The following is a 22,814-nucleotide window of genomic DNA, read 5'->3' on the forward strand; positions in this document are numbered from 1 at the left end:
TAGTGCCCTTAGGGAAGAGTCAACCACTAGCCAATGGCCTACTATGTTCCTTCCCGCTTAGTGACTTCTTTCTGTATAATGTGGAATCTAGTTATCCCAGAATGCACTATTCCCAATGCCAACATGGCCATATCATAGTGAGTAAGTAAGTAAATAATATTTATTAACCATTGGATTAGTTATAATTGTAGTGTAGTTCCTATTATCCCAATAGGCTCTGCGCATTGGAATAATATCTTCAATAGTATAGACCTAGGGCAGAGGTTAACTAGGTCTTCTACTGACGATATTAGACTTAAAGTTTTTGGTTTTGCCAGCTAGCTCAGAGTTCACTAGAAACTTTCTCGAATAGACAAGGAGGAGTTTAACTTCCCTGGATAGACAAGAAGGGATTTAGTTTCTGACAACCATAGAACATGACAACTTTGCTCTCCCCCAATCAAGAGTGTATCTCTAGAGTCGTGTGAAAACAAAAGACAACTTATTTTACTCAGTCAGTACGTGCATTCTTAGTTTCACCAGTTTGTAGAGAAAAGGAAGAGACGGGCGTGTTCAATAAAAGATGTTATTTATTGATCAGTCTCTTTTCTCGTACAAGAGAAATGAATCGATATTATTGCGATACTTATGGTTAAGTAAAGTGCATACAATAAAAGCAGAAGTATAAAATAATACTGCAGAAGCATTGATATGGTTTCTAAGCCATATGATAGTTAAAATTGATAAAATAGATACATACATATATACATTTGACTAACCGTACTCAACTGGTGCTTCTAACCACGCCTACCCCAGTGTACCTGACCTAAGCCTAATACGTGGGCGGGAGTAGATAAGTAGCAGTTTAAGTTAAGTTTGTTTTGCCAAGTGACTGACTCAAGAATTCTCTGCAAGGGGTTGTTCAGTTCTGTACCTGAGATCTAGAATGGTTGAGGGCTGGTATCTCTCTCTTCTCTGGTCTTGATATTCCAGCTGCCTGCGAGGGCTGCTTGGAAGCGCCGGAGCTGGATTTCTCGGCGGGAGAAAAGCAGCTTCTCGTTCTCAGCGCGTCAGGAAGGCGGGGCAGCGCGTGTGGGCTTCGCTCTCTGCTGGGCTCCTCAGCGCCTCTCGCTGCTCCGATCTCGTCACCACCGCGTGTGTTTGCTTAAGGCAATGTCGGTAATATTTATACCTGTAAGGTGTCGAGATTGACGTAAGGATGGACATGGATGCGTCAATAAGGATGTCATACGAACGGGCTTGTTCGCACATTCTTTTGCTGAAGTTCTCGGTGAAATCAAAACAATGGCCACAGGGATTTTCCCAGGTTGTCATAGGTTTGATTTGTTTTGAGAACTCCGTATGCCTTATCAGGGGCTGGAGGAATAGTGCTTGTCTAATTAGATGGCATGCGTTATTACCTAATCAGATAACACGTTTCTGTGCCGTGGTGTGGCTTAATCAGATAACGGTTTTTTGCACCGTGGGTCGGCTGCTAGTTAAGTATTAACCAGAACAGGGCCGGGAATAGGGGAATCGATACAGAACCTATAGGAATACATCACACCCACTCCACGCTGACTATGTCCATATTTACAAGATCTAGGCATAGCAAATACACTAGTAGAGCATGTGTATACCGTACCACCCCAAAATACATCCATATGCATTTTGAAACATGAAATATACGAAAAGATATATATATATACATTATATGAACTCAAGCAGTATATTAATGCTAAATATCACGCATATTCATACATCATTATTAATAAAATATGAAAATTACACATGAAATGGCTCTTAATACAGAAGAAAAAAAATGCGAGACCATTTCATCACAAAATAAAATATTTATGAACAGGCTAGAGGGCAGCTAATGATTCTAAAGTTCCTAAAATAGAAATATAGTTCTCTAAGAATAGTTTCTACTTTAAGCAGAAGATAAGTGTCCCGAAAAATTGTAAAGTATTTTTGGGGCCGCTGAAAAATAATGTTCCGCTGTCCGTAAACTGGAGAAAATTGTTCATGATACTTTATTATCAAAGTTGAAGGCCAAATTCTTGGTGTTGGGAACGCCTTGTGCTAGCTTGTTCAAAAGTCATTATTTCTGCTCTGGTGAGAACATCATATCATTTAGACTCTAGACAAAGCTGTCAACAGCTTCCTGTGAAAGTTCCATTAACTCGGAAAAAGATGTTACCATGCATTCGTGAGCATGATTGCCTTCATTGATGTTTGGATCAGCATAGCTGACAGAAGGTCGTACCTGATCGATGCTGCTTTCATCTTGAACCTCACTACCCCTTAATCGTAGTGGTGAAGTCTCCACGAATGCCGTCATCAGGATTGGTAGCCGCTGGGGACAGCACAATGCATGAGCCGTGACCGGACCCAACAAAGTTTCTGCATCCATTGGCGCATCCGATTGTAGCGTCAGACAGGTGTCTAACACGCATTCTTCTCCGCATAGCAAGCACCTTAATACAGGTAAAACACAGCTTTGCCACATAGGTCTAAACGAAAGAAACCAAGTCATGTTCAGGTCTCTAAGCCGGGACAGTCCAAGGATTCTAGATATCTGGTCCCGGTATCCAATGGCTAGGATTGTTTCTTCTCTTGTCGCAGGTGTCTTGTCTTTGACACGGTTTGCCATAGCGAAATAACAGGATCAGAAATAGGATTCCTGCCACTAGTCCCAAAAGGAGAGGAAGTCCACCAAAGATGGAATGGACAAAGTCTGGAAAAATACCCAGAATGGCTTTAAATGGTGTTAGAGCCCCTGAAAACACTGTCTTAAATACATTTGAGACCCCAATGGTATCAGAAATATTTAAGATTTCGTTCAGGATTTCTGCGAAATGTATGGGGGAATTAGTTGATAACAATGAATGAATCTCTGCCGTTGTCCTTGCAACTTGGAGATCATACGTTTCTTTTGATGACGTGAGCCTGGTCGGCGTCTGAAGAAGCACTGTTTTCATTCTGCTTAAAGTATCAACTCTAATGGAAGAAATTTTCAAATTCGGCCATAACCTTGCCTCCCTGTCTGGCATTGCGCTGGGGAACAATACTCGTTCACAGCACATGACCTTCGCAGTCGTACTTATGAGATAAGCTACTCCGGGCACCAAGCTACAACATCTGCGGTCTACGATTATAATGTAACTCCCGTTCGATAGTCTCCTAAAGAATGGTTCTATTTGTGTCGCAGGTGTGCCTAGCTGGTGACATGAAAGGTTATTTGAGGACCCTTCACAGGCTCCGTGTAAATTAATACCATTACACAGAAGTGTACCGCTTAGTGACATGGCACAATTATTGCCACTAAGAAACACTTTCCGGCCTTTATTACTGACACAAGCATGTGAATAGGGCAAGTTCCATGTTGACTTAATGTACCCTTTACCCAATTTTTCGTACATGCCAGCCTGTATATATTTTTGGCAGTATTGAAACCTGAAAGTAGATATTGGAATATTAATTATTCCATGTATTATCCACTCACTGACAGGTATTTCTGACATTGTCAATGGTAATCTCTCGAGTTTCTCAATGCTCAGGATTGTATAATCAGCATCCTTCTGTGCCATACTGATTTGTTTATCAGTAAGGTTAAAGATATTGAACAGTGACGTTGTGTTGATTAAACGCCAAGGCACATAGCCTGAACGCAGATTTTGTAACGTCCAGCCAAGTTGTACAATAGAACGCAATTGGGACTGACCGTGTTGTAACAACAGTAAGTCTTGCGATATTATGCCGATTGCTGAAGACACAATGCTGTCCAAAGAGTATATTCTGGAGGACAGAGTCATTAACCCATTGTCCACTACAGAAAGTGATTTTTCCAAATTAATACGGTCAATTTCCCGTATTCTCTCTGATGTTTCAATTTGAGTTATTTTCCAGGCTTCGTTATAAGCTGCATATACAGAGGCTGCTATGAAGCGTTTTTGACGCTGTTTGCATGGTCCCATAATGAAATCACGCAAGTCAGCACCATCAGTAAGTAAAGTTAGGTGTTGCTTAATTTCTGCCAGTGTGGATGTTTGTAGCCATTGAAGGCAGAGCTTGCCCACACTGTACGTGGTAATTATCCCTGGGTGTTGTCTTTGGGAATATCTAGGGTCTGGCCTGGTCAATTTGAACCCCTGGATTTTGTTCAGGAATCTGTCTTGACAGTTATTAGTATCTGTGGGCCAGATTAACCACTTTTTCCAATCTGGATGTGTTCTGTTTTGGCTTAATATATGGTTTACGTCTGTCTCCTCATCTGTCGAGCTATTACTGTTTATCGTTGGCTTTGGAATAGACGGTTTGTTTAAATCTTTGATTTTGGCTAGGCCAAGACAGGTAGTTTGTTGAATAGTGTCATTCAAAAATATCATTTGTTCTGGGATCATGCAGGCTCTAAACAATGATTCTATACCTTGTACTTGCCATTCCTTTGTACTCCAAACACTTTTTACTTCAACATTTTTGTCCCAGTATTCAAAACCAAACGTACTCATTTGTTCAAAAAACGAGTCTGAATATATCAATTTAGCGTTTGTAAGCATGGTCTTTGTACCTGTCTTGTTTGATAATTTGAAATAAAATGTTTCTGCATTACTTGTGTTGAACCCTGAAAAATATGAATATTTGTCATAAAAAGTTCTTGAGCTACCTTTTGGAGGGGTTGCACAGTGTTCCCATTGATTATAATTTAAAACATTTCTAGGTTGTGCAGATTTATGCAGATAATGATTACTATAGTGATTATAGCAGAACATTTTATCATAATTAGACGAACCCTGCAAATAATCATGTTTTGTAAATTTAGCAGACATCACTAGGTCAGACATCATATTATTAATGCTTTCCACGTCCCAATCATCTACAACTGAGCTTGGTTTTACAAAGTCACTCAATGAGATCTTGATTTGGTGTGGATATTTCAGGATTTCAACCGGACCATAGATTTCATAATCAGTATTGTCCCATGCTACCCCACCGGGTATAGGATTGGCTGTGAAGTTGACTGAAGAAAGTTCCCTTTTCTCGATGTGTGAAGACGTGTGTGGTTTGAGGACCAAGTTGATTTTCTGGCTTGCTGTGTCCATTTTAGCATATTTTCCCTCAATGAAGTGTCCCAAACATAGTACCATGATGAGCCAAAGTATGAGGATAAGTGCACCTAAGGCCACCCAGAATTCAATCCATGGAGAAATCAGATAGGTTTCTTTCAGTTGTTGAAAAAGTTCCTTAGCTTTGTCTTTAAAGGTTTTTGTTGATGTTTGTTCCTTTGATTCACTCAGGTTTTCAGATGAATCGCTGAAGTTGATGAAGTAACCGGATGCCGTTCTGTCTATTGTTCCAATAGCTTCAGGATTGATATTTGCTTTATCCGTGTGTTTTGTTGCAGCAGCATAGTCATTCATTACTTCATTGTAGATTGGTGTGTCTCTGCTAAATGTTTTTATTTGGGTTTTTAGAGGTTTAAGTTCCATAGCATTGTTGCATAGACCTTGTTGTTGTTCTTTTGGCATTTCAAACGTGAGTAGCCTCTTAGATTGAACCTCTGTGTTTGTAGCAAACCTTGGTGTTCTACTACTTATCGGGAGTCCACTTGGCCTACTGTTTGTTATCGGCCACATGATTGTGGTTTAACCAGGTCGATGGATACAACTCGGTTCTCCTTTTTAACAGCAAGGGGCGGTAGTACTACTGATCTTGTCCCGTTGATAGACAAGACAGGAACTGCTTTTCTGTAAGAAGGCCCAAATTCCTTCTTTACCGCGATCTTTTCTCTGACTAGATCCCCGACTTTTGGAATCCAGACAGGTCTTGCTGGGACAGGTGGTATTTCTTCAGTGGTCGTTGGCTGTTGTTTCAACTTTATGTTGCTCAGGTCTTTTCTTGTTTCATTTAAGTCCTGTAAAATAGCCAAACGATCTTTGATATCAAAGCTTTTTTCTTTAACCACTGAAGTCTGACTGTCAAGATCTAAGACCATCATTCTAGTTCCAAACAATAGTTCGTACGGACTGAATCCCCTCAGAGAATATCTTGGCAGGTTATTTAGACTACGTTGGACACTTATTAGATGTTTGACCCACCCAGCTCCCGAACCTAATACCTTCGCTGTTATAGATTGCTTTATGCCTTTGGTTTTTTCTTTACACCATCCCGTTCCCTCAGGTAGGAAGTGAGAAGAGTCCCGCTATGCTATGCTCATTTGGCCATGTTTTTCATATGCTTTAGGGCAAGAAGAAAAAACATTCAGCCAAACGTAGCATGCTTCTAGCGTATATGCCATTATAGACTCGCAAATCTTTTTCTAACAGTCCAGACGTCAGCCGAGTGCTGGGGTCTACATCACAAGTGGAAACTAGTCTTTATATGCTAATTGGACGCATTAGTTTTTATTGTTGATCAATTCTGGAGTGAAACGCCATGCTAATATACCGTTTCTTTCGCCACTGCGATCTCTATTGCAGTCTGGGCAGTTCTTTACAAAGATGTGATGATGCAGGCTCATACCTGGCCACCAGTACATTGATTGTAATTCTTCCAGAGAATCTTTTTGTTTAAGGTGTCTGAGACCCTCACCCATATGTGCGTCTGCTATTAACAAACCTCTCCTGTCCATGTTTGGAATCACTCTGTCCCCCACTCCAGGGATTCGAGCAAAAGGAACGGAGTTTGCATCGATTATGTATGTATAATTGAGTGGATAGTTGATCGGTAGTGCTGAGCAGTCGCCTTTTGATGACGTTTTCACCGCCAGCATAGTTTCACCGTCAATGTGTTTTACTGCACGCTTTTTCTTGACTACGGAAGCCGATTCAGTTGCTGCCGTTGTGGCTTTCTCAGCCAATGAATTCCCTGCAACGTGAACGCCATCACGTTGATGACTCAGTGTATGTATCACGTGAGTCTTTGGTAGTTCTTTTTGCAAATGAACTACTTGTTCCCAAAGCACTTTTTGCTTTATTGTTGCACCTGTGTCATCTTTGTAACCGTTTTGAATCCATTTCTGTAAATCGTTATTGTATGATTTGACGCAGTAATACGAATCGCACACAATAAGTGTCGGGAATTCGCGATCAGCATTATCTAGCGCCATTTTTAACGCTATTATTTCAGTTTGTTGTTCTGAATTATTTTCCACTGAGTGTGTTTTTGTGAGTAGAGGTCTTAATTTACCTCCACGCCACACTTCTTTTACAATTTCGCATGTGGCCTTGTAAGCCAGCTCTCCCCAAACTGAGGGTTGAGCATGCCCGTCTGTATGTATTACACAGGCGTACTGTCGTAAAGGCAGAATGTCGATTGGCAGAGGGTATATTATTTCATATTCTAGATATTTTAATTCCTTTAATTCTGGATCAAAGTAGTATTTAACTTTGTCCGTTGCAATTGAATTCACCCATTGTATCCATTCTGGATTCAACGCTGTTTTTGGTAAATTACATGGGGTTGTTAATGCCTCAAAGGCTGACTCCGCTGTTCTGACTGTGATATGTCTACCGTCGGCGTTGTCTTTTTCTCTTGCTAAAGCCGTTTGAACTGCATGAACAATGTTGTCTTTAATACTGAACTTCTTTTCAGCTTCTGTGTACAAGTGTGATTTGTATGCAATTGGTACCTTTTCTCCCTCATTAGAGGTCAGGTATGTGAATCCGCATCTTCCTGGGATGACTCGAATCACAAGATTGCGTGAGTTATCACGTGTTTCTAATTTTGTTTTAATTAGCATGTCTGTTTGTAAAGATCTCAACATTTCTGTGTGTTTTTGAGTCCAATTGATTCTTTTAAAATCTGGTTTTATTAGATCATAAAGGGGTTTGATCCTTTCTGCGTAATTTGCAATGTATGTTCTTCCGAAATTTAGGAAGCCTAGAATTGATTGTAAGTTTTTTAGTGTTCTAGGAGCTTGGAGTACAGCACATTTCTCTAGGAAATTGTCAGCCAGGCTTTTGCCTTCACTTGATAATTCATATCCTAAAAACAGGACCGTTAGATGGGCAATTCTTGATTTTTTAAAGTTGAATTTGTAACCCTCTGCTGCGAACCCAAGTATTATGGTGTTCACTCTCTTCAAGTGAGTATGTCATCATCTGTTAGGTAAATGTCGTCGACATATGATAATGCCTCGTCATCGTATGTTTGTAGTAATTCTGTTACTCTCTTTGAGAATAATCCTGGGCTATTCTTGTGCCCCTGGGGTAAACGGCAGAAACTTTTTTGCGAGCCATTTACCGAGAACGCAGTCAAATATCTGCTCTCTGTTGCTATATTTTGACAAAAGAATCCATTAGAGATGTCTAATGTTGTTTTGTATTTTTTGCGTACTATGTTATTCATTAGTGCAGCACTATGTGAGTTTTGTACTGCAAAAGTTTTGCAACATGAGTTAAGGTGTCTGTAATCCAAAACTAGACGATATGAGTTGTCTGGTTTGGAGACAGGAAACAAAGGATTGTTCATTTGTGAGGTGCAAGTTTCAATCACCCCCTGGTATTCAAGTTGATCTAGGATCTCTTTTACCTGTTTTTTAGCTTCTTGCTTAATTGGGTACTGCCTCTGTGCAGTAGGTTGTGATTTTTACTGGATTTTGTGAGGAGGAGAGTCCTCATCCCATCCTACATGATTTTTATATAAAGCAGGAGCTTGAGCTACTGCCCACTTTCTAGCAAGTGTATATTTTTTATGAATTGGAATGTGATTTGAGAAGGCAGGCATAATTATTTCTTCGCCATGAGGGCACTCTCTGACGAACTCGGGTGGCCAGTCTTTTTCAGCTAGAAGGATGTCATAGCCCTGGGAGAGATTATCCCAAAATAGTCCCCTTATTTTTCTAGTCTTATCCCCCTCTATACGCAATGTAATTTCATATATTTTGTGAGGTTTGCTAACTCTGGTGTCGGCAGTTTCCACTTGAATATATTCATTCGTGTCCACTGTCTTCAGATAATTCATAAGGACTTTGCGAGCTATGCTCACTTCTGCTGCGCTGTCTAGCATTGTCTGAGCCCATTCTCCGTTTTTCAGCTGTGTCCTCAGTATTCTCGGCATCTTTGATTACTTTAATACTGGCTACCTTCTTTTTTGGAAATTGTAACTTTTTATTCGGATGAGCAGGTTCCTTGTCTTTGGACTTGACGTGCTCTTCCCTGTGTTCTGATCGTCCTCTTCTTTCCGATTTCTGCGAGGAAGTCTGAAAAGATTGGGCGGGACGTGTATCATTATCTTGATATCTATCAGGTTTCTTTATATTATCCCTATTTCTAAGGTTGTATTTTTTCCCAGAGGGCTCACTTTGGGGAGACCTGCGTCCTTGGTTCGGAGATCTTTCTCTCCACCGAGGAGACCTTCCTCTGGACTAGATTCTTTTTTCTTTAGGATTGGATTGTTTGTTTCCATCCCAGCTCTTTTTTTGAGTGTTTAAATTATTTTTAATAAATATCTTTTCAGGACTTTCAATCAGTTGAGGTTTTACCGGTATTCCACCCAGACTATCTCTTCCTAGTTCTTCATAGGATTTCTCTATGATTCTGGCAATTTCAGTTGGTTGGTCTGCTATATCTGTCTCTTTTAACCTTTGGCGGATCGCCACGTTTGCTGGTTCTCCCTTTATGTTGGCTAATAATATAGCCGAGACCTGCTTGAAGTCCTTCAGTAATTTCATACCGAGAGTTAAAGCGGGTTCTGGACCATATTCATCTTGAATTTGTTTTAGCACATCTGGTATTACTGACATGGATGGTACACCATGTGTTTTTGTGTATATGGAAGCAAAGACTGTAGCCCAAGTGTCACAGTCCTCCACATGTGGTGCGATTCCCATTGGAAGACAGATAGTCAGAATCCTGTGTTTATCTACAGGGGTGGTGTCTGGAAACACCGCCTCTATTTGAGTGATTTTTTGTGCTAGCCAGAAAGGAATTTGTTCCCGTTTTGCGGGTACTTTACCTAGACAGGACTGTATGTTCTGTGGTGTAATTTTATTTGTGTTACCCTGATGAGGGGTCAGCTGTGGAATTTTATTTGCTGGTTGGATTGTTGAAGTCCGCATTACATATTGGACTAATTGTCTATGTATTTTGATTAGTTGATTTAGCTGTGCTAAAAGATCTGGTGCAGACATTTCTTCAATGTCTGGATGTGGTGTATATCCGGCTAGGACCGGCCACGTTGCTCCTGGTCTACCTAGTGGACCGAGCCTGGTGATGTGATTATTATGTTTTAGGGCGCCATTAAACAAGAGCAGGTGCTCTTGGAATTTGAGTGGTACTTCCACCTCCTCGAAAGGAGTGTAGGTATCCGGTGGTTCCTCTATTTTATAATAGTGGAACTCTTTTGTTACAGCGTTTGCTGCTGGAAAGTTTATCCATGAATAGAATACCTCTGTCTGCCGATATTCGTGTGCCTCAATTACGAATATGACTGTACCACCTCTTGGTGTCAGTCCATTTTCTATAAGTTTTAAAGTTATAGATTTTCTTATGTTGACCGGGATGAGTTTTGCATCCGGGTCATTTTCCAGCAGAGTATTGTCTGCTACTAGGAGTTCAGCTGCTATTCTAGCTGTCTCCCTTTCTTCATCACTGTCTATCATTTTACCGACAGGAAGGTTATTCTGTTTGTTTGCAGATCAGGTTTCTATGGAAACAAAGATTAGATGCACAATATTTTGGAACAGTGTGTCCTTCAACGTTGAATAAACCAAGAACCATACATAGGAGTCTCCTCCTGCGAGGTTTGGCGGATATGACCTTTTACCCACTCCAGACGTCTTTGGAGTATTATGGGAAAAAGGGGTTCTGTGTGAAAAAGCACGACTGAGTTACTCTAATGTCTTGCGTTAGTTTTATCGCCTATCCAAACGTTTGGGCGCCATGTAGTGTAGTTCCTATTATCCCAATAGGCTCTGCGCATTGGAATAATATCTTCAATAGTATAGACCTAGGGCAGAGGTTAACTAGGTCTTCTACTGACGATATTAGACTTAAAGTTTTTGGTTTTGCCAGCTAGCTCAGAGTTCACTAGAAACTTTCTCGAATAGACAAGGAGGAGTTTAACTTCCCTGGATAGACAAGAAGGGATTTAGTTTCTGACAACCATAGAACATGACAACTTTGCTCTCCCCCAATCAAGAGTGTATCTCTAGAGTCGTGTGAAAACAAAAGACAACTTATTTTACTCAGTCAGTACGTGCATTCTTAGTTTCACCAGTTTGTAGAGAAAAGGAAGAGACGGGCGTGTTCAATAAAAGATGTTATTTATTGATCAGTCTCTTTTCTCGTACAAGAGAAATGAATCGATATTATTGCGATACTTATGGTTAAGTAAAGTGCATACAATAAAAGCAGAAGTATAAAATAATACTGCAGAAGCATTGATATGGTTTCTAAGCCATATGATAGTTAAAATTGATAAAATAGATACATACATATATACATTTGACTAACCGTACTCAACTGGTGCTTCTAACCACGCCTACCCCAGTGTACCTGACCTAAGCCTAATACGTGGGCGGGAGTAGATAAGTAGCAGTTTAAGTTAAGTTTGTTTTGCCAAGTGACTGACTCAAGAATTCTCTGCAAGGGGTTGTTCAGTTCTGTACCTGAGATCTAGAATGGTTGAGGGCTGGTATCTCTCGTCTCTGGTCTTGATATTCCAGCTGCCTGCGAGGGCTGCTTGGAAGCGCCGGAGCTGGATTTCTCGGCAGGAGAAAAGCAGCTTCTCGTTCTCAGCGCGTCAGGAAGGCGGGGCAGCGCGTGTGGGCTTCGCTCTCTGCTGGGCTCCTCAGCGCGTCTCGCTGCTCCGATCTCGTCACCACCGCGTGTGTTTGCTTAAGGCAATGTCGGTAATATTTATACCTGTAAGGTGTCGAGATTGACGTAAGGATGGACATGGATGCGTCAATAAGGATGTCATACGAACGGGCTTGTTCGCACATTCTTTTGCTGAAGTTCTCGGTGAAATCAAAACAATGGCCGCAGGGATTTTCCCAGGTTGTCACAGGTTTGATTTGTTTTGAGAACTCCGTATGCCTTATCAGGGGCTGGAGGAATAGTGCTTGTCTAATTAGATGGCATGCGTTATTACCTAATCAGATAACACGTTTCTGTGCCGTGGTGTGGCTTAATCAGATAACGGTTTTTTGCACCGTGGGTCGGCTGCTAGTTAAGTATTAACCAGAACAGGGCCGGGAATAGGGGAATCTATACAGAACCTATAGGAATACATCACATAATCATTACAGTAAAATATATGTTGATATTTGCCCCACCCCCCTGCCCGCCGTCCCCCTCAATCCCAAAACTTCTGGGTGGCTCGACTCACATATGTTCACAATTTGTTATGAATTGCACTTTAAAATCAATTGTATTGTGATGTGTGACTCGACATAAAAGATGTCTCATTGTAAAATCCATTTTTTTTTTTAAATGTAAAGATCCAGAGTTATTAGCTGTGGCTTTTTCAGCGGGTTTACCCACAGACTTTTTGCTTTTTGGCATTCTGTTTTTGAATCTGTTTTTGATGCTTTTAGGACTTTGGGCACTTTACCAATGTTATTCAGTGCTAACGTGCATATGCTTTCCATGTAAATTGTGTTTATGGATTGGTGATTCCATGATTGGCATATTTAATTTACTGGTAAGTTCCTAGTACCGTTCACTGTATGTGCCCAGGGCCTGTAAATCAAATGCTGCTAGTGGGCCTGCAGCACTGACTGTGCCACCCACATGAGCAGCCTGAAAATGTAACACAGATCTGCCACTGCAGTGTCTGTGCGCAGTTTGTCACTGCCATGTCGACCTGGTAAGAGCACCCACTTTCTAGGCCCTAACAATCCCTTTTCTTACATGTGAGACACCCATAAGGTAGGCCCAAGGTACCCCCAAGGGCTGGGTGCAGTGTATGTGCAGTGTATGTGGGAGGTAGGATATGTACTGGTGTTTGTGACATGTCCTGGTAGTGAATTACTGTGTATTTCATTTTTCACTATGGAAAGGTTCATAGAATAGAATGGGAGTTTACCTATGACATCTTATAAGCATAACCTCCCATTGGGAGAAGATAGGGAAAGGGAGTTTAGTATCCCTGGACTGGTATTAAGGATGATTTTTATGTTCTGTGTTTGAAAATACCACTTTTAGAAACTGGGTATTTTCTTGCTTAACCATCCCGTGTGCCTTTGCTAGGTTGGGATTGACTGGGGTTGGGGATGTGCATTCTCTCAGACAACCACTGGGGGCGGCTGGGTTGATGTGTGTCCTGCCTTTCCTGAATGAGGCAGGTCTGGGCTGAATACAAATGGGCTGCATTCAGACTAGTGGGAGGAATTTTTACTAGCACATGAATATCTTCGGTCTGCATTCCGCGTGGTGGGAGGAGATTTCCTTTGCACCTGAATAGGCCCCTCCTGCCTTGGACAATACTGTCTGCACCTTCTGCCTGGAAGCTGCACCAGAGAGGACAGAACTGGTTTGGCTGGGCAAAGAGCTTCTCTGCCACCAGAGAACAAAGGAATTGTTGTTATAAAAAGTGGGGCCCTGACCCCAGAACTTTGGATAACTGCTGAACTAAGGAACCTGCCAGGAAGTAGAGCTGGAAAAGCTGTCAGGAAGAACTGCCCTCTGCTGAGTGCTCTAATGTGTGTGCCTGCTGCTTCTGTCTTGGGCAGGTAAAGGCCTGGATTGTACTTTCATCATCCTGCTGTTAGAGTTTTCTCCAAGGGCTTGAAGTAGAGCTTGCTCCTGTTGGAAGTTTCAGGGAGACAATAGTCTTCGGAGAACTCTTTTGGGATCAAGAAGACTGCCAAGAAGAAGAGCTGGAGAAGCTGTGAGGAGGAACTACCTGGCCGGATGTGGTTGTTTCTGTCTTTGGCAGTGAGAGGACTGGACTGAACTTTCAGCAACTTATTTGTGTGAGTTTCTCCAGGGGCTTGAGATAGAGCTTGCCCTCTGTTCAAGAAGTCTCAGGAACAGCAAAGACTTCAAGTTCATCTGCTACCAGCACTGCTGACTGTGTGTTTTGTGCTGAAACAGAATTAAAAGCAACCCAACACCATCAACGACAGGGCTACCGACTCCGTGTCCTGAAGGCTCCACAGAGGGCACCGCCACACCTCGTGGCGCAACCCTGGTCACACGGCAACACCACCTGATGCTGCCACCGAGCCGCAGCTTGCAACGCAACCTGTGGGCACCGCACTCTGCACTGCCTCGCTTTATGCCGCTGCCCTGGTATCACCGACGATGATGCTCCCCGCTGACATCGACTCCACTGCGTGCACCGTGGTTCGAGGGCATAGCTCGTAAGTTACATGATGCACCGCCCTCATCGCGCAGTTCAGCCTTGGCCTACCGACGCCAGCGCTATCGACTCCAGTTCGTCAGCCGACGACAGTGCTTATGCAATGATGATGCCGCTGCTTGCATCGTGACCTGCTAGCACAGCGACGAGCACCGCATCACTTTGCACTGTAGCCCTGGTCTCACCGACGCCGCTGGATGACCGTCACCTAGCCGCTGCCTGCACCGCAACCTGAGGCCACCGCACGCTGCACCACTGAACTTCTCACCGCAGCCCCGATGCCTGCCGACACTCCCTATTTCAACCGCGAAGAGTTTGATCTGCAACACGTGTGACTTCAAGGATTGGACGACTCCTGCACTGACCTCCAGAACCAACTCCTGCGGACGCTGGCTCTTTGGGGCTCAATGAGAGGTCACTGACGCCTACATTTTTAAAAAAGTACTGTTTTGCGGGTCTTTCCGACACCTTAGCTGGCCCGCAAGGCCGCAGTCAGGCAGAACTGATTGGAGTTGTTGTGATAGCCCCGGAAGGAGCTATTAACTTCAAGGAACTGTATTTTAAGTCTATTTTTGATTATTGAGAAATCTGAGAACTGTATGATGGATTTTTATCATTTTTGGTCTTGTTCGCACATTTAGATTGGATATTTTTCTAAACTGGTATGGTATCTTTTTGCAGTGTTTTCACTGTATTACTGTTGGTTATGTGAAAATGCTTTACACACTGCCTCTGTAAAATTAAATACCACTATTTGTAAAGATCATACAATTAACCCTAAGGGTGTCAAGGCGCTGGGGGATGGCGGGAAGATTAAGCGAGCTATTGCCCAGAGTCACATGGTGCTGGGCTAATCTGCCCCCAGCACCAGGGATCGAACCATGAGCACCAGTGTTCTGGAGTCAGCTGCCCTGGTCGCTGCGCCACCCCTCTTCCTAATCTGTGAGAAGCCTGACTGCTCATGCCAAGCTACCAAGGGGGTGAGCAGGGGTTATTTTAGGAGTTTAACTTCCTTGCCCTGACTAGGAAGAAGGGTCCCTACTTGGACAAAGGTACCTACCTCTGCGAACTAGCAAACCCCATTTCTAACAAGAGTTGATTAGGCTGGTTTCTGATTGCTGGTAGCTATGCATTCTTCCTACTCATGATAAAACATGCTTCACTACCACTAGGTTAGACAAAATATAAAATGCAGTTTTGCAGTGCAATCTGGTATCCCATCACACCTGGTGTAGTGCAAGTCTGTGGAGTTAAGGGTTTGAAATCTGGTATACTTATATTGTTGGTGGGTGGCCCTTAATGCTCTCTTCTCCTGCACCTAATGAAAGAATGTTCCACTTCTACCTTAGAAAGGTCAAAATATGACATACAGATTTAACATGCAAATGTTAGCCTATCAATGGACTTGGGTTAGTTCCTGGCGGTTCATTTTTAACCTACCGATAAAGTGCGGAGTGCAAGTAACCTTGTGCTGAGTCTTAGCCTGAAATAATGGAAAGTGCTATTCTGCCACCATAGAGAGGTTAAAGTGCGTCATGCCAATTAAACTTGCTTATATTAGCCTATCAATAACCTTGGGTTAGTTCCTGGCCTCTGATTATTAGCCTTTGGGTTAAAGTGCGCTGTGCAAATCTTGGTGTGTGGAACTTACTAAAGCTGCCATTTATGCAAACGTTACATTAAATCCATTAAGTCTGGTTTAATGCAATGATTCATTTGATACCTTGAAATATCATATTTAATAGTCGCATTCAGAAGTAAGCACTGCTGAGTGGTCAGTGTGTAACTCTGTACTATCCAATGGAGCTACTAGCCTTTCCACAGTAAAAATTACAATGCTAAGTTATTTACTGTCAGGACATGTAAAGTAAAGAAATACATTTCTGACTTTTTAATATATTGCACCCGCCATTAGGTCTCACAGGGCTGACTTATAAATATTAAAAAGCAAGGTTTGGGATTTGCATTACTTTCAATAGCGAAGTCAAGTTTGCAGTTGTAAACTGCTCTGCCAGCCACTAGTGGTGGGCTAGGAGTAACAGTAGGTTACTTATACCAATTATGAGTGAACTAATCAGACATATACCTTTTAAGGGTCAGAGTAATGGTACTGAGGTCTGATTAGCAGGCGTAAGTGCACTGTCAGAGTTTAAAAACCAGCTGTATCAGTCCAAAAACTTGGAGCTGGTCATGCAAAATGAGGCATTTCCTTACACTCTTGCAACATAATCGCCTCTGACGTAGGGACTACAAAATAAAAGTAAAGTACTGCAAGTGGAGAAGTGTGGCTCACTGGTTAGAGGAGGCAGACCCTGAAGCAGAGGTCAGACCCGGGACCTGGGTTCAATTCCCCACGCGGCAGGGTCTTGAGCCCAAATATCCACGGACTCTATAATTCTCGTTTCGGTGCCTACTCGAATCACGGGTTCACACTCTGCAGCTCTGGGCATTAGCTTGCTTAATCTCCACTATGGCCCCCCCGCGGTGGGATGCCTGGCTTTCACCTTGGGGATGCCCAGTACGGGTATCTCACAGGGAAAAAAGCCAGGACGGGTTCCCAAGGCAAGCGCCGAGATGCCTACGGGTAATCGAGCGCTATATAAGAACGCATAATAATAATAATAATAATAATAAGTGAGTGTAAGTTGCACAGTGCAACAAGTCTACAAATGCTTGTTTACAAGATGTACTTTTCACATTTGCACACATGTATTAGTTTCCTTCACCTCAAACCCATCCACCAATCATCTTTTTCACACCTGAGAACTATGTGTAGTGATTGGCATTCTCATTCACATAATGAGACACTAAGTGCTAGTTAAAGTTCGCAAATATAGTTTGAGGCTAAACAGAGGAGGTTCCTCCCCTTACAATAGTCGCGTGGACAGAGAGACCACACCCTTAATCCCACTCCCAGGGACTTCCTGTCTCTACACCTAACTCCTATACCCCAGTGTATGGCTCTCTACAGATCTATTTACTAACACATTTTGTCAAACTGCTACACCCTAAAGCACACAGAGAAGGCATACAATTGTTCATCTTACTCTGACACACGAGGCAAAGAGGACAAAGGACTAGTGCATGCGTGGTGGATGGAAGCTAGCACAAGGTGAAGTGAATGTAACAGCCCCTGCGATGCTGGACTCTGATCTCAATGGTCAATGGCCTGCAGAGATGGAACAATAAGTAAAAAAGGCAGAGCAGAGGGGAGAATTGACAGGAGTGGGGCAAAAGGGGGCCAACATTATAATAACAGCACTATTACTATTTCTCGCACACAGGTCATCAGAGCCAGTCAGCACAAGTAAATCCACCAACAGGGACGCAGGAGGGGAGCAAGGCAAGCAAGAAACATGTGAAGAAGAACAAACTAACAGGGCAGGAGGGACGCTGTGAGGAGGACAACGTCTCTGTGTCTTCAGTGATGGTGGCCCGAGCTGCTGTTGGGTTTGGCGATTCTGAGGATGAGGAGGTGGTAAGACATTTATCTGGAACGGACAGTGTGGACCGGGACAGTCCATATCACTCATGCTCGGGGTCTGATAACGGACAGTGTACACCATCATCCCTTCCTACAATCTGGAAGATGGCCCAGGACTCCCATGTGTCAGCTACGGAGGGAATGTTGCATCATCTCCCGCACACCTTTGCTGCTGCTGCATGTGATTTGGGGAGGATGCCCAGGCAGCCTGAGATAACTGGCGGGGCCCAAGGGCCTAAAATCCACAAACACGCTTCCTCCCCAGGACTCTTCAACTGCAACCAGGGAGTGAGAACTCAGGAAGCCATGTTGCATGAGGTCCTAGGACCCCTCCGTTACTCGCTGACAGAAGAACTGATGCTGATGGCAGGCCTTATCATTCAGCAGGGGAAATATCAGCGTCGTTTTTTGCGAAAATTCATCCAGTTCCACTCTCAGAGCTACAGAGAGTTGGTTGAGGAGGTCATCACATGTCTTCTTGATGCTGTTATTTTGTCCCAGTCTGGGATGCTTACCCTCTCCACTGGTACCTTCAGCTGCCTGCTCAACCCTACGCTGGAGGATGTCTACCTGTCCGCTTCGATGAGCTCCTTCTTCTCTCAGGCAAAGGGGGCTCAAACCAACCCTTGCCTACAGTGGAAACTTTCAAACCACCCTTCAGCGTCTTCCAAGTCCTCTCAGCCTCCTCAAGGCACATCAGCCGAAGCTGAAAACTCCTCAAAGAAAGGGAGGAAGTAAGCCACGCCATGTGCCATGGATATAGGAGCAACCTGGCACCCCGCCCTGCTTCATACTGACGTAGCATGTGTGACTGCCACTCTTGTGTATAGAAACATGCTTCTCCTGAAGGCTCCATGATGTCCTATAAAACCATCACTGAATCAATAAAGATTGAGCAAATAACTAACATCATTGGTATGGGTTGCTGTGTTATTGTCATCAATGGCACAGTGGAAGATGGAGCACCTCCTGCACTCACCAGATACAGGCAAAAGGAAGTAGGGAGGTGTCCTTTCCCAGCACAGACCATTCTTTCTCCACTTGTTAGTGTAGGATCGGGAGAATGTGGCATCTAACACTGCATCACTCAAATACATTGACTACCAGACTATTTTGGATTAAGGGAAATCCCTTTGCTATGCACTGTCCATGGTCCATATAATGTCATTAGGGAGGGTGCTGTCCTTCATGCCAATACATGGTGTTTTTTAAATGGATGTTATTGAGTTTACTGTGATAGCATATGTACCAGTATATCTCATTGTCGTGTACATCACTACTAATTCTACTCTTGCTATGAGCCAGCCTACAGAGATGTTACACCCATGAGCATATCACAGTTATCTAGAGTGAAGCCCAGAGAGTGCATGGGACACAGTTGCTGGTTTCTTAATCGTGAGTGCTCTACATGAAGAGGTTGCAGGGTGGTAGAAGGTGAGACCTCTACTTTATTTCAGTCTTTGTTGTAGGGAATGGGCTTATCCAGTGGGTCAAATTCTCCCACTATCGTTCAAATCCAGCTTCTGGTTAAGTAAAGACTTTCTCTAAGACAGCCTTGTCTGTCCCTAGCAGTGAAGAAAATGTGCTTTGTGGATCAGTTGAATCCAACACTTGAATGAAGGAATCAACAGGGAAAGCTCCTAAACCTATTTAGTAAAGTTAAAAATGATTGATATTGCTTTCAACGGCAACACGTGCACGTTTGGCGATAACCCTTGCGGGAGCGAGCTTTGAAACCATCTGTTTGTAATTGACAGATGGTTCCTCCTCGCTACCACAAGGGAAAAAGGCGCAGGCCCCCTCCTCTCCTCATCAAACTTGTTTTTTTTAACTTGTTTTTTTTACTTTGAGCGCGAGGCGTGCGTGCATGTCGGTTATCGGGAAGGTTAACATGTAAACAAGGGTGAGCAACTGTTGCTGAGGTGATTTCTTGTTTTCAGAATGTTTGGTCGGATTTACGAGATTAAGATGCTTAAGGGTACTCTACTGGCAGGACACTCAGGCAAGCGTTCCTAAAGTAAATATTTACAATCCTTTTAATAGCACACATTATCCTACAGGACTCATTAGGTTTGAAAGTTAAATCGAACTACGATTTTATATGCGCTATTTTATTTTCATGACACCCATATACTTGCTTGGCTGCTGGCGCTGTTAATTCATAGTCCTGTCTAGTGCGACATAGGCTGTGTAAAAAACAGTTCTCAAATCACAATAACCGACATTTGTCATGCTAGTCAGCTGAGATCCTATAATCTCAGAGGACAGACTTTTTGTTAAAACGTCACACTCCTCGAGGGCACAGAGGCCCCTCCGCCCCTTGGAACACCATTGGTAGTAGCTGTGTTTTGGCGGTCCCTTTGATTAGTTGGAGTGTCCCGCGTGGATCCAAGCAGAGGGACGATATTGGAGTGAATTTTGTCAGGAGCTTCTCTGTCACTGAGAGCCTGGAAATAGCGGCAGGTAATGCTGCCCACCCCGAAATATCTTTGCACATGGATCCCCTGGTGGAGTCACTACTCGTGCTTTGCAAATGCCCTGTACTTTTCAACTCCGTGACAACTCTTACTATTGTATGTAGGGCGTGGCTCCAGGAGCATCAGAAAGGTGCCGTTCAACAGTGCAGCAGGTGCAGTGGCACCGGGGTCATTGGGGTTGAAAGGGCCACTACACCCCAACTACTGTTGTCATTTACTACTTAGCTAGGGGCATGGGTGCATGTCCTTTGCTTGCAAGAGGGTATCTGGTACCTTGTCTTCAGCATTAGCCAAGGTCTCCAATGTGGAGGATTGTACTAATGTGTAAATCAGGGAAGGAAGAGGTGCAAGTGACCTGGATTTTGCTGACAAAACGTGAAACGTGAATCTGTTTATATGAAAAAAATCCTGGCAGATTGAATTTGCCACTTTACAGGGTATTATTTCACTTGTTGGATTTAGTAGAATTTTTGAGACATTATTGACACATTTTTGGCGCTCCCCGACCCCACTGTGAACCACCACAATACACCACGAACCACCAACTGCAAACTACAAATCAGAAAAATGAAATCAACATGGAAAAAAGGAGATTGTCACATTAAAAAACAAGCATTGGTCTAGCCAATAGGTCTCGCCTTTGGGACCTTATAAGTGTTTAGCCATGCAACACTTGATGTTGTTGCACCAAGGATATTGAGCTGGATAACTAAACACTTATAAGGTCCCAAAGGCGAGACCTATTGGCTAAGCCAATGCTTGTTTTGCATGTTATTGTTTCTACTCCTATGCTTTCCTTTGATGAGGCGGTCACATTCTGGCTCTGTTCTGGTATTCTGAGCTGTGGAAGCACAGATAATAATGGTCATTTCAGTGTATGGCCTTCAGTTGGAATATCTGTAACAAGCTTGATGTTTCTCTGGGAAATCTGAAGATGATCTCTCCACTAAAAATATTTTAACGTCAGACTTAAATACTATTTCAACATTATTCTGTAAAAATCAGGCCTTGTGGTTTGTGATGCAAATGCATATATCACCATACGAATTGTGTTGCACATTTGCTTAAAACTATTACACTTTATAAACCACACCCTCAATCCACAGTATTTGAAGTATTGGTGTACTATCAACGAACTATGTTATAGGATAATTGTGTGCAATAAAATAATAAACAAAACATTCAGTTTTAAAGTGAAAATCCTCACGCAAATGCATGAATACATTACATTCAACATGAATACATGAATGCCAGGGGTGGGAGCAATTCATGAATAAAATAAAGCTAAATCGACAAAAATTGGATCCATCACTTCAAAGCTCTTGAGTTTTCAAGAAACTGTTCCGTTCTGCTTCTAAAGTTATTGCACATTACTCCCAAGTGGCCACTGGAGGCGAGAATAGTGCGACCCCCAGCTCTGTGCTGCCTCTTGCTTTCAGTCAGCCTGACGGGCTGGATGATAGTCATGTGCAGAATGACCCAGGTCACAGCTTCCAAACTTCACAGAGTTCCTGCGGGAGAGGGCCGACTGGAGTCTCTCTCAGTCCTTCTGAGTCTGCCTAGGGCAGTAAATAGTAAGGGCCCCCATTTTCCCAGGTACAGGCTCAATCGTTGGTCCTGACAGCAGGCACCTTGCCTTCCAGTGAAGAGTTATATCTTCCCGGGTAGCAGCTCACAGTGAGTGAAGCTAGCTTTGTCACCCACTTCCAAGTTCCAGCAATGAATCCTCAAAAAGACAGTGCAAAACCAGTTACAATAGGTTGACTGGTATGTATTCCAAGCAAGATCCTTTCCTGTGCTTTTTCTGTGTCCCTTAGGGCTACCAGAAGATTAGCTCTCTCGGATCCTCTGTGAGACACACACAGGTCCTCGAGATGTGACACGCTCTGGTGGGCACTCTCTCGCAGAGAGTTTAGCCATTCAAATTCCATGGGCTGTTCTGTTCTCTCTCACATCCCATACACAGCTGTGAGCTGGCAAACCCCCACAAGGGTGAAGTTGTTCTACCCTTAGAGAGTAACCACAAGCTTGGGTATGGCAACTACAAGCAACACGCAAACTCCACCGCCTCCTTCTGGTTAGTGTCTGCTTCCATTTCTGTCCAGTACCCAAGGCAGGCAGAGATCCTGCAGGTATACTGTGCAGCTTCAACCTCAGACACCATCAGAGAGAGCATTGTTAGCAAAGGCGGAGGGAATGTCCCTACTCTCAGACTCATCCCCAGTCACTGCCTAGTTTACTACAGGTTACAGATTTGGGGTTAAAACTCTGTAACGCTGTTGGTCAGTACCAAACTTTTCAAAATATCAGATCTTTTAACTGAAAATATAGGATGCCTCCCTTGGTGGGAACAGTGCTGCTTTCACTCAAACTGGTTTCATTAGCCATGTACCAGACCCTTTAGATGAGCAGAGCTGAGCTACAGATCTTTTCTCCTTCATCAGCTGATATTGGGCCTTTTAAATCTAGGCTGCAGTGATAGAAGCCTTCTTCCTACAAGTTCACTTGCCTTCTCCTCTCTGCCTGCGTGCTGCAAGTCGTGACTCATCCAAAGGAAACAT

At 43.3% G+C, this 22,814-nt stretch overlaps 1 protein-coding gene across 1 annotated transcript in view; it reads left to right on the forward strand.

Annotated features, from left to right (window-relative positions):
- The window catches only part of LOC144803448 (uncharacterized), a 33,216-nt gene extending 14,174 nt beyond the window's left edge, over positions 1 to 19,042 (forward strand). Inside the window, exon 2 of the mRNA XM_078671867.1 lies at positions 17,577 to 19,042. Coding sequence (XP_078527993.1) covers positions 17,577 to 18,514 — 938 coding nt within the window. The 3' untranslated portion in view covers positions 18,515 to 19,042. The remainder of the gene's footprint in view (positions 1 to 17,576) is intronic.
- The last annotated feature ends 3,772 nt before the right edge of the window (positions 19,043 to 22,814 follow it).

The sequence above is a fragment of the Lissotriton helveticus genome, chromosome 1_1 (genome assembly GCF_964261635.1).
Source record: "Lissotriton helveticus chromosome 1_1, aLisHel1.1, whole genome shotgun sequence".
Classification (NCBI taxonomy): Eukaryota; Metazoa; Chordata; class Amphibia; order Caudata; family Salamandridae; genus Lissotriton; species Lissotriton helveticus.